At 39.5% G+C, this 12,631-nt stretch overlaps 1 protein-coding gene across 1 annotated transcript in view; it reads right to left on the reverse strand.

Moving 5' to 3' along the window:
• Positions 1-5,099: 5,099 nt before the first annotated feature.
• MEOX2 (mesenchyme homeobox 2) overlaps positions 5,100-12,631 on the reverse strand; it is a 63,313-nt gene continuing 55,781 nt past the window's right edge. Inside the window, exon 3 of the mRNA XM_028750800.2 lies at positions 5,100-6,918. Within this exon, the coding sequence (XP_028606633.2) occupies positions 6,694-6,918 (225 nt within the window). The 3' untranslated portion in view covers positions 5,100-6,693. The remainder of the gene's footprint in view (positions 6,919-12,631) is intronic.

A 12,631-nucleotide genomic window follows, 5' to 3' on the forward strand; every position in this document is an offset into this window, starting at 1 on the left:
TTGTGGTCAATGCATTTTTGACCAGCACAGAGAATGCATTGAAAGCACATTAAATTGCCATGTGTGCACAGCCTGTATGTCTGTATTGTTGCTGCTGTTCTCCAAAGGAATTGCAAATCAGCATAAATTTGTATGTCCCATTTGTACTAGATTCCAAGCACATGGAAGTCAATTTTCTGAATGGCCAAAATTATTGCAGAAATTGCTTCTGGGAGTCTTGTGTGCATGGTACAACCAAATGCTTAGGCAACTATTTTAGCATAGAGCAATAGGAGTAGTGTAATGTTTTGACTTCCAGCTGGAATGCTTTATGAATTAAAAGGTCATGCAAACATTTCCTCTCTAAATTGCTTATGTGTAAGCATTCATAAGAATCACAGAAATATCGTATTCTGTTCCTGTTGGGTCATATTTAGGTTTGGCTCCTTTCCTCACTGGAATGTATATACTCCTGTGAAAGTTTTTATGAAGGTAATTTGAAAGATAAAATGTATCTTGGCAACCACATATTTCAACTGTTTTGTCAGCTGCACATGCAAATAAAGTCATAAACGTTCGGAAGATTATTATTTTTTAAAAGAAAAATCTATAAGTAAACACAAATAGGCGATACTGTATTACTATAGAAAAATGTTTTCTATAGTAATACAGTTGTGGTAAAATGCCCAGTGAAGGTTACATGTTTGTAGATATTGAAGGAAACAATGTTTATAACAAATTATTTCTCGGCTGGTCCATGTTAGTACTGGTCAAAAATGACATGTTGAGTACCAGCTTCCAGATGGCAGGTCAAACTTACTAGTGCACTTAATAATGATAAAAGTTCCAAATTCTGTTCAAATAACTTCATATATATTATACACCAGCCCTCCAAAGGAGTCCATTACAATATTTCTGGTAGGACATTTAAGGATTCCCCTCCCTCTATATTGGAGCAGAGGAAGTCAGATCACTTGTCTATCAATTGCAGTACAGTATTACCTCGGGTTAAGAACTTAATTCGTTCTGGAGGTCCGTTCTTAACCTGAAACTGTTCTTAACCTGAAGCACCACTTTAGCTAATGGGGCCTCCCGCTGCTGCTGCACCACTGGAGCACGATTTCTGTTCTCATTCTGAAGCAAAGTTCTTAACCTGAGGTACTATTCCTGGGTTAGTGGAGTCTGTGACCTGAAGTGAATGTAATCTGAAGCGTATGTAACCCGAGGTACCACTGTATTATCTACACCAGCTAGCAGTGGGTCTCCAGAGTTTCAGAACAGGCACCTCCTATATGGAGATGCTGTGAATTGAATCTGGAATCTTCTGCATTCAAAGCAGATCCTCTAGCACTGAGTTATGGTCCTTCTCTAAACAGGGAAATATAGTGACTGGTTGTATAGCTAAAAGAACACCTGTCTCAAACTGTAGTTGCTCTGGGACTAGGGGGAAGAACTATTGGTCAGGGAACCATGAACCATTCCTGCTTCCCAGGAAGAATATCATTGCAAGGAGGAGGCCAAACTCACCTCATCCATGGGCCAGAAAAGGAGCAGTTGGAGGGAGTTTGCTTTCCTTCCCCCCAAAATAACATTCTCTTCTAAATTTCAGTTGTGCTGAGACTAGGAGAGCACAAGGGAGGTAGATTCTGGTGTCCACCAGTCCGAAAACTAAAGATTGCTTGATGGTGTGGCTTTGGTATATTGGATTTCTGTGCATTTTCTGTGCACCCCCTCAACCACCGATTCCACAAATCTGCATTAGTGGGGAACATGCAGAAGGCACAACACATGAAGTGCCTACGTCATTGTTACAGAGTCTTCATACCAAATGGTTACAAAACAGTTTGACACAATGGAAAATTTACTGGGTAACAAACTTACTGAACAACTAGAGTGATGCTTCACACAGTTAGCTTCACCTCTGCCTGAACACTCTGCAGCAGTGACTAGCACAAACTCAATCAGTAAGTAAGAAAGAAGTAAGTAAGTAAGTAAGTAAGTAAGTAAGTAAGTAAGTAAAATGGGCATGAGAACAGAGCTTGCTTAAGATGTGTTGCTTGGACAATGGCACCCTCTCTTCCATTCCACATAGAAAAGCCAACTGAACTGGCACACACAACTCTGTGCTCTTGAGGAGGCTCAAGAGGAGTGCCAGGGGGACTGTCCCCCACCCCACCCTGCACATCCTCTGCCTGGTGTAGGGCCAGCTTGAACTGCAACAAATTCAGTAATTCCTATAGCTGGAGAAGGGAAAGCATGCTGTCTTGATCGGAGAGATCACAGCCCCCTATGCTGTTTGTTCAGCCTGCTCTGTGGTGTTGCTCCATTTGTGCATGAACTGTGCTGAGAGTGGCTTAACTCTAATGTAAATGAAAGTGACAATCGAAGAACCGACACTAGAATTCCTAAAAAAAAAAGTCCTATATTAGCAGATCAATATATCGTTTGGAGTAACATCTATTCCTAGTCGGGGTCTCTCATTTCCATGACCAGTAAAATCTAATTACAGTTCTGGAAAATATTAGAAAGGGCAATACAGTGGATAGAATCTACTAAAGAGTGAAATCTGCTGTCTGCCATTGCACTCAGGGGACCATTAAGGAAAGGCCTGGGGTGCAACTCTCACACAACCTGGCTCATTCAATTTTCACCATTCCCCACCTTCTACTGCAGTCTTCCTCCATGCCACATGCTGCAGGCCAAGCCTCGTTCTTAACCTTAGACACGACGCCGTATTCCAAATGCGCCGTTATCTTGTATTCCGTCATTTTAAACAAGCTTTAATGTTTATTGGTTTTATTTACATAAAGTATGTCTATCTCACATCTCCGTAAATCAGCCAGCAAAGCAGATTAGAAACACTTGTAAATGTTCCAGGCTTTGATAGCTGTATTAGAAGGGGTTGGGGTGGGGAGGGGGGGGGAGAGGGAGGGATTGAGAGCAAAGCAGTTTTGTAAATACTTATTTGACAGTAATTCTGTCTCCAGATGGAAAACTTCCTGTAAATAAGGAGACTTCTCACTCAAGGGGATAGATTTCTTTTTGTGGTTCTCCCAGAGATTTCCATGGAGCACGTGGAATTTGCCTGCCTATAAACTTAGTGGTTCCCTTGGGAGGTGCAAGAGGATTGAAGGGACAACAAAGGGGAAAGGTCGTCCAGATGGAAGGCTTGTGCCTTTGTGTAGTGACTGTGTCTTGGCTCACACTTCCCCTGCCTCCTTTCTCTCTCTCCGTTGGAAATAGCCCTGTTAGGGCTTCTGAAATTAGTAGCTGCATTAGGGACTTCATTGTACCTCTATGCTCAGCAATGCCTTGAAATGTTCGTCGGGGTGTGTGTATAAAATAAACTTAGTACATTTACCAATTATGTACAGAATCCATCCAGTATATTCCCTTAAGCAATACATTCAGTTACAGCAGAGAAGTGGTTAAGCTTTACTGCCAATATTGCATGGTGATCCTAAATTGTATATGTGCATTGTTTGTGTAGACCAAAATATGTATTGACCCAAGAGAGATTGCCGGACGAAAGCCAGGAAATTCAACATGAATGCTGGGACTAATGCTTGGTTCTTAGCTTGTGTCATCCGCCTTCCCAAGAAACACTGCATGAGTTCAAGATTTGAAAAACCGTGCTGGTTTCATTTCAACTTAGTGATGTGGTGAAATCCTGCTTTGAGATATCTGGAGTTTCAGGCATGCCCACTTCTCCGGATCCCAGTACAACTGGGTGCAGACCGCTTTATAATGGGATATATGTGGCTGCCGGCTCCCACTTGCACACCCAACATGAGATCTATCTCTCCCTTAAATTACCAATGTGGAGAACATCAGGTTCTGTGGTAAGGACCTGATCTGCTCCAAACCAAAATTAGAGACCTGATAGTTTTTTGGCAAAAACAGATGTGGTGCTATTCACACAGCACTGTGCGATTGTGGGGTGTTTGATTTTAAAAAGTGACAGTTCATGAGAATTCGGGGAGGGGGGTGGACCCTGATGTGGTGGGATGGGTTGCCGCTGCTGTGGTTCCGGTCTGGACCCTCCCCTGTCCTGCATGCTTCAACTGCTATTTGCATCAGGATGGCATCTTCAACTGGTGCCCAGGGGACCACGTATCATGTCAAGGGCAAATTTTTAAAGCCCACCTCTTCACCATGCCATGGCCCTGATATGGATCAGCTCTTTCCCCTTGCTGCTACATATATATATATGTACAGTGTACAGTGGTACCTCGGGTTACATATGCTTCAGGTTACATACGCTTCAGGTTACAGACTCCGCTAACCCAGAAATAGTACCTCAGGTTAAGAACTTTGCTTCAGGATGAGAACAGAAATCGTGCTCCAGCGGCATGACAGCAGCAGGAGGCCCCATTAGCTAAAGTGGTGCTTCAGGTTAAGTACAGTTTCAGGTTAAGAATGGACCTCTGGAATGAATTAAGTACTTAACCCGAGGTACCACTGTGTGTGTGTGTGTATGTGTACACCTAGAGAAAAAGAATGAAGGATTTCACCCAGAAAATGACTTTTGAGCCCATATAAAACAGGCTCGTTCCTTTACCACAAGTCCAATATAGTTTCTGCAACAAAGTTTTCATCCTGAGTACAGGAAAATGTCTTTGGGGTATTAGAAATTCTTTCTGGATTGGTGCTTTTGATTGTCAAAGAGGTTATGCTGCAACTCATGCAGCATAGAAAAGTTTCTGACAGAATACAGGTGCAGTGGAGAGCCTGAGACAATATCACCATTGGTTAGATAGATAGGGCGGACAATAAAAAGAAAGATATTGGTGATCACCCAAGGTACCATTGTGATGAATGGAGGATTTCAAAGGCAGGATGGCTTGTGGTTGTTGTTGTTGTTGTTGATGATGATGATGATGATGCCTGTTGCCTCCTTGAAGCAGTTAGCTTCAATGAGCAGGGACCAGACAGTGGCCAATTTCAAGCTTAGAAGCATGGTGGGGTTGCTAGACTATTGTCACTGTAAGGAGTTTATTTCAGTAGCAGTCAAGTTTTATTAACAATGTTCACCCTGTATATTGAGTCTTTATTTGGGTGTGGGGACAATGACTGTTCAGTGGCAGCAAAAGCATGACAATTGGCAAAAGAGTGAGGAGTATTGTGATAAATTGCTTTTATTTTTAGCATGTTATTTTGCATAATGTATTTGCCTGTTAATATCATCACCTTTTCTTATATGCCTTAGGTACTTACGTATCTTAAATATTTTAAATTGCAATATATGTTTGCTTGGCCTACATCACATTTTTGAACGCTAGCCATAATTTCTTCTTCTTTTCCACAAGTTGCCACAAAAAATATCCATTTAATATTTGCCTTAGATCTGGGAAAATGGTTTAGCATGTTTCTTGTTGTTCTTGGCTGGAGACTTCTGTAGCTAAGGGTTGCTTTTTCCTGCTACAGGAAAGGATTTCCCCAATGTATCAAGGTAGAAGCCTCATCCAGTATGGAAAACCTGGTTTGCACTATCTAAAGCAAACATAGGGTACATTTTTAGAGCATTTTACAGTTCTGACATTTTGAGTTACCTATGAAAACTCCAAAGGAGAGCAAGAATTATTTCCAAAAGGATCATTTATTAAACATTTCCTTTACAAGTACAATCACTGTTTTGTGTAAAATTTGATTGTATTATTCCACTGTATGTACACAAAAGCCTGGGAGGGGGAGGGAATGCCTTGACCTTTGCATTTTCTACACAGAGCTATCTAATAATTTGTGACCATTAATGGAGGCTGTTAACTCTGTCTTTATAATACCTGAATATTATTACATTACTGTAAATGAAAAAAACATTCCAATTTATAGCACAAGCTACTATCCACAGTTCTACTGACTTTATCAGGTGCTGCTCAGGAGTAGATGAACTGTGGCCAGCAGCTGAAATGAGCCAAGATGTCAATGCATGTAAAACATTTGTGGTAATGAATTCTATAAAAAATATGAATCAATGGTTCTTTTTCTGGACAGGCATGATCCTATTTTTTTTTTTTTTAAAAAACTTTTGCTGGTATAAGATAAGAAAATTTGAAGAGCAAGGTTTAATAATTTCCTATTAGCAGCAGTTGATAGTAAATGCAACATAAGATTTGTTTTGTCTGTGGTATAAGGACATTCCATAGCAGACTCTTTTCTGAACACAATGGTCTGCATGTAGCTATCTCTGGGACACAAAACAAAATAGAGACAAAAAGAAGCCATTTAATTCTCATGAGTGACTATTGCCGTCAGCTAATATGAATGCGTTGCTAAAAATGAGTGAAAAGTAAAAATGCCGTAAAGTAGATATATACAGAGTTAAAATACATTTCTTACCCACTAGACCATGTTTCTGTTGGCACTGTGTTATTTATTTATTAGAATATTTATTTTGTTGAGAGCAATGGCATTTTTTTTCAGTGCAAGCTAAAGCAAAAAATACCTGCCCATTGTCATTAGAATGACAGTCCAATTTGGAATGTTCAAAAGCAAGCTTGTCTTTCTGCTTCTGTTCACAAGGCAACTTTAAGGTGTGGCACTTACTGAATTCATGTAAAAAAAAAAAAATTAATTCAAGAGTAGCAGACACCGTAAGTTCAAGGTTCTGTTAATTGCGAGAGAGTCGCTTGCATCCGTCAATTACGTCCGTGTAAGGCTTTCTGCGTTAGCGCGTCTTTCCTGAGAACAGAGCTGCAACTCCTTCGTGTCTTATCATAAGTGCGCATGCTCAGAGCTGTGGTCGCTGTCGTGGCTGTCGTCGTTTGCTAGTGAGTCCCCTGTGTGCTGGAGGCTGGCTGCGCCAATGCCAGAAAGCTCCGAGGGAAGGAGCGTGCCCTTTTTGACGTTCACCAGTTCCTTCTCTCGGGCAGCGGCTCCCTGCTGCCCTCCTTTTACCCGCTTCCATTTCATCCGCCTGTTCTGGAACCAAACTTTTACCTTTGAATCAAAAACAAAAGAAAACGGCAATGTAAGACATCAATAAAATAGTCACAGGACTGATAATGGCATGCTTATAATTTCTAAGAGGGCGGCTGAAGTTCCTTTGTGCCACAGCTGCATTCAGGAAGTGATATGTTGGCTTACCGTTGATATAACTGGTGCACAGACATTCATTTGCACAGCTGAAATAGACCATTCTTCATCTTATTTAATACACATTTTGCTTACTGCAGTCCTGGAATATCAAAAAATGATTATTTTCTACAAGGACTGCTGCATGGAAAAGTCTAGTGTGGAAAGTTTTGGGGAGGTTCCTGTCTCCTTGGCTATGGTTCAGATTTTTTGTTTCAGGGTTTTAAAAAGAAACACCAAGGATTAGCCGCAGCATGAAACGTTATACGACACCAGTAAACGGAGCCATGGCATATTTTTCATTTTTCATATAGTTATAGTTGTACTATTTCACAAATAATAAAAAAAGGAAATCAAGTCAAATTCTACTGCAGATATTGTTTATAAACCTTTTTTCCCCTATGTAATTTTATGCTAAATTCAAACTGATGGCTTGTGTTGTTTTCATGTTGCTATTTAAACGAAATGTAAGTGTCTGGAATTAGGAGAAGGCGGTTTTGAATTAGTTAGAGGCTTCTCAACCTTGAGCAGCACATCCTTTCTTCTAGACAGCACATCAGAGCCAAAGAAGCAGGCTAGTAAAATAAACCTAATATAAGGAGGAAAGTATTTATTGCTAGTTGCTCTGATGTTAGGAAACATTGTTACGCCATCTGTCAAAAGCTTTCACAAAAACAATGTCAAAGGGCTCATAATGTTTGTACTCTTCATGCAGTCCTTTGTGGAAAATTATATATGACACTTTTCGCAATGAATTTCCTCTAGTAAAATAGCAATGTATTGCTAATGCCAAACACTGTATTAAGCTATACTATGCTTGGGACTATCATTCTGCTATAGATCCGATGAGTTCTTATTTTCTGTAAAATATCAACAGCTTTTTCTCATAAATATTATTTATGCTTAAACATGCATGCACAGAATGTATAAAAAGAGAGAGAGAGAGATTAAATTTATCTATGGATGGGGGTGATAGAATAATATACAGCCAGGATGGGGAACCTGTGGTGGACCCTTAACTCCCATCATCCCTGACCATTAGTCATAATGGCTGAGGCAGATGGGAACTGTAGTCCAATAACACCCAGAGGGCTACAGATTCCCCATCCCTTTTAAATATTAGTTGGTCAGTTCAACACTGAACCATAACTGAAAGCGAAGGATTGCATTGCATCTCAAAAAAACCGCAGTCATCTGTGTCTAAAATTAGATCTTGCATATTTTATTCTGTGGAGTTTGGGGAAAATATCTAATCTATGGGGAAAGTACCACAAATTCAAAGACCATTTTAGTAAAATTTAGTAGGCAATCAACCATATTTTGTGTAGTGAAACCAGAGCAAGTGTACATAGACAGGCCACTTGAGCTAACGCCTATTTAACTCAAGCCCATCGGGTTAGCTGGTTTGTGAATTGCAGCCTTAAATATGTCCAGCAGTAGTTGGAAAGGAATAGTTTATGAAGGCCGATGAAGGCAAATGTGCTCAGTTCAGTGGGGTGGGGGGGTCACACATAAAATTCAAGTTCAAGGGGGGGAATAATATAGTCTAGCATGTGAAAATAGAACTAGCACAAGGAAACTAAGGATAATGCAATGAACCTAGGGGGGAAATAAGAAAAGATTATCTTAATATGTTAAATGCCTTTCACTCTTGGCTGCAATTTGTGGCACTGCTATATCTGGTCTGATTTGTAGTGTCTGGCAACCAAAGGGTGGCTAAAGATAGGAAAGTTAAATGTACTCTTGCAGCGTGGGGGATAAAATGTAACAAAGGTACACTGAGAATATGGAAATAGGATAGAAGTCTAGACAAATTCATAGGAAAGAAACTGTATGGCATTATTCTACTGGGGGTGGGGACTTTGCAGGTCATGCTTATTAGCAATCTTTGTTTCTGCCTATAAGCGTACAAGTGTGTTTGAGTAATTGTCTTTTTATTTTAGATTGCAGAGGAATGGCAACGAGAATGGAAAAATAGATAAAACTGCTTGAAACATAATAGGCCCAAATTGCAAAGGTCATATGTAAAAAGAGGTGTAAATTGGCAAGTGCCTGTGAGTCTGAGGAAGTGAGTAAGCCTGAGGGAGTCTAAGTCAATCTAAGGGAATCTACATTGGCTAGCACATACATGTAAGGCTTGGAAGAAAGCATAAGTTAAACCATCTGAGCCTTCCTCTAAATTTAGATGCCTTCTGGCAAAATTAAGAAGTGGTCTGTGTAAGATGAGACAAGCCCTTTCTCCCCCAGCTCTTCTCTTCACTTTTATTTCCATTAGCTTTAAGCTGTGAATAAGATATGTCAATTAGTCTTTTTTCCCTTTTAGGGTGGCTTTCACTAGCATCAATAGGTTGAAGGCAATAACTACTGGATGGCAAAAAATATATATAACAATATCCCTTTGGTGAATATATCCAAGCAACAGTAAAACACTCTGTTTCTTTACTGACACCCTGCACCATACCACAGGTGGAAGGAAAGGAAAGAAGAAGAACAGGCAATAAACAACTCTAGTGGGTTTAATGCCGGTTGTGTTGGGGGTCAATAGAAAAGAGGTCTAGAGCAAAGTCATCATTTAAATTATCCAAAGCCAAACTGTACCCCACAAAGAGATATGAGTACAAAAGGGGAGGTTCACTTATATTTAAGAAGCTGCCCAGAAGTATGTTTGCCAGAAAACTTTAAGGATGTCCCCTCCACCCAGGTTCATGAAAAGTTGGCTCTGGTAGCTTTACTTAACATTTTATACTGTTCTTCCTTTTTTTAAAAAACAAACAAACTAGAACAGATGACAACATATGCCAGTGCAATAAAAGCAAACAAATAATCTAAAAGCGATAGCAACTGGACTGTGAGTTGATAGCTATACCCAGCAGAGGGATGAGTGAAAATATTATTTTTTTGGAGGCACCAAAAACTCAGCAGAATTGCTGCTTGCCTTATTTCTGGTTAGGGAGATAATTCTGCAAGCTAGTCGGCAATAGAAAAGGCCTTCTTGGTTGTCACTAGATTGACACTTACGGGTTCTAGCACATCTCATAAGAACTGGACAACCAGGTCCCAGGTTGTCTATATGTTTGGTAACTTGGTCTTTGGTAGCAAACTGGTAACCAGTGCTGCACTTTGAGCAGTGGTTTCATACATTTGCTGTAAACTACTCAAGTTAGCAGATGAACCACTGCATTTTCCACAAGTTGCAACATCCACACCAACCTTAAGGATAGCCCCACATAGAACACATTGCAGTCTTGAGGTAACTAACACATGAATCACTGCAGCAATGCTATCTGGAGTTGGTAAAAGACACTCCTAAAGCCCTCCAGTGGCAGTGATGGATTCAGAAGTGCCCCCAGACACCTACAACCCCAAACGGAACAGGCAATTTGCATAATTCTAACAACCAGATACAACTTGCCCACAATGCTTCCATCTTGCCATGATTTAGCATCAGCTGATTGGCCTTCACCTAGTCCAGCATTAGCAGGTGTAGTAGTCACCTGCTGATCTCTTGAATGAGCTGCAAGAGCCACTGGAAAATGAATTCTCCATGAGTTTTTTCTGCTCTGCTGCAGATAACTGGGTCCAGTAATTTCCACAGGATCACTTAAGTCTTTAAAAGTTCCATTTTACAATTATTTTGGTATGCCATGCTGTGAAGGCACAACAATTTAAAGTGGTTTAAGCACTGAAATAATAAAACCAGACCTCCATTTTTCATCTTATTTACCTGTACTTGGTTGCCATATTTAACAAATGCATTCTGTATTTTTTTTAAAAATGCATAATGATCAGATGAAGAGAATCAAACTTTATAAATGATGGAAAATCCATCTTTTCCTTTGGGTTTTAATGTATCACTTTTAAAATTCTAGTTTAACAGCTTTTAAAATGCAGTCTTTGTTACAGATGGCTTAAATCACTCATTTAAAATCCCAGTCTCCTATGTATTTCATTTAGCACCATTAGACTGTCAGGTTCTTGTCTTTTACTTTATAATAAAGAACAACTTACACCATTATACTCTGAAACAGAAATAGTATTGAACTGCATATATCACATGTGCTAAATATAACAACCTGTAAAGGATGTTTCATGTGCTATTTCCTCCACAGATCAAATTCAAAGAGATGAAATCTGAACTTCCTTTGGATTTCGTGACAAGTCAATAATGGAACTGATACATGATCCTGTTACATTTTAGCAATAGGAAGGATGTGTGAATTCTGAAAATCAATTCTCTTAAATTCTTAGAAGCCCACACTTTATCCTATTGCTAAAAGTTCCTGCATATCTGAAACAGTTAAGCAGCTTGCTTGAAAGTCAAAATATATATTGAGGAGAAGTAGTAGTAGTAGTAGTAGTAATAATAGTAGAAGTAAAAGTCGGAATATACTAACAGTTATAGTATAACAGTTAGTATAAGAAATACTAACAGTTTCTGAAAAATTAAACAGACTTTATTTTTATATAATGTTTTGTATTTGATTTTTGTAAAGTGTTTGGGGCAAATAGCTGCTTATTAATTTGAAATTGGGATCTTTTCTAATACAAACCTAACTCCCAAATATTTATTTAAATAAAATGTATAAAATGGTATTTCTAAGAAGGTTGTTGCTTAAGGCAATTTTACATTTTAAAATAATAATACTGTGGTACCTTGGGTTACATACGCTTCAGGTTCCATACGCTTCAGGTTACAGACTCTGCTAACCCAGAAATAGTGCTTCAGGTTAAGAACTTTGCTTCAGGATGAGAACAGAAATTGTGCTCCGGCGGCGGAGCAGCAGCAGGAGGCCCCATTAGCTAAAGTGGTGCTTCAGGTTAAGAACAGTCTCAGGTTAAGTACGGACCTCTGGAACGAATTAAGTACTTAACCCAAGGTACCACTGTAATAAACCCTACAATTTAAACATGCAAAAGGTTCTGGGTGGTATCCAGTATTAGTCCTAGAACAGGTCCACTGCAACCAATGGACTTAATTAAGTCCATTGATCTCAATGGGTCTATTACGACTTAGTTGAAGTCATGAAGTTAAACTGATTGACACTTCCCAAACATTTCCAGACCAAAGTGCTGTGCCCTGAATCTGCACATCTTACATCTGGGAACTTCATGTGATTTGTTGTTATTCCAAATGGGGCTGCAGGATTAACATGGATGATGGCTGTGCCAAAAAAACAAACCTTCAGTAGGACCACGCCCTAATGCTTGCTTGAGATACTTCTTAATCTTAAGACCATTCATCTGTCTAGATACTTTACTTCCAGTTCAGCTTCCTGTAATGGTGCTGGGGTATTGTTTAGCGATTTGGGGTGGGTTATTGTTCTTATTGATATTAATTATTTTATCTTTATTTTAGATACTATTGTGATTTAGGTGGAAACATTTCAGCTTTTTGATGCTTCATTTATTGTTTATGACCACTCTAGTTATGTTTGTCATTATGTAATTTTTTAAATATATTGTACGCTGCCTTGAGCAAGGTTTGAACTATGGAACGGCGGCATACAGATGAAATGTTGACTGAAAGTGTTCCAAGCCTAACACACCTTCTTGGAAATCAACCCAGTTGTTTTTAATG

This window comes from Podarcis muralis, chromosome 12, assembly GCF_964188315.1.
Source record: "Podarcis muralis chromosome 12, rPodMur119.hap1.1, whole genome shotgun sequence".
NCBI lineage: Eukaryota > Metazoa > Chordata > Lepidosauria > Squamata > Lacertidae > Podarcis > Podarcis muralis.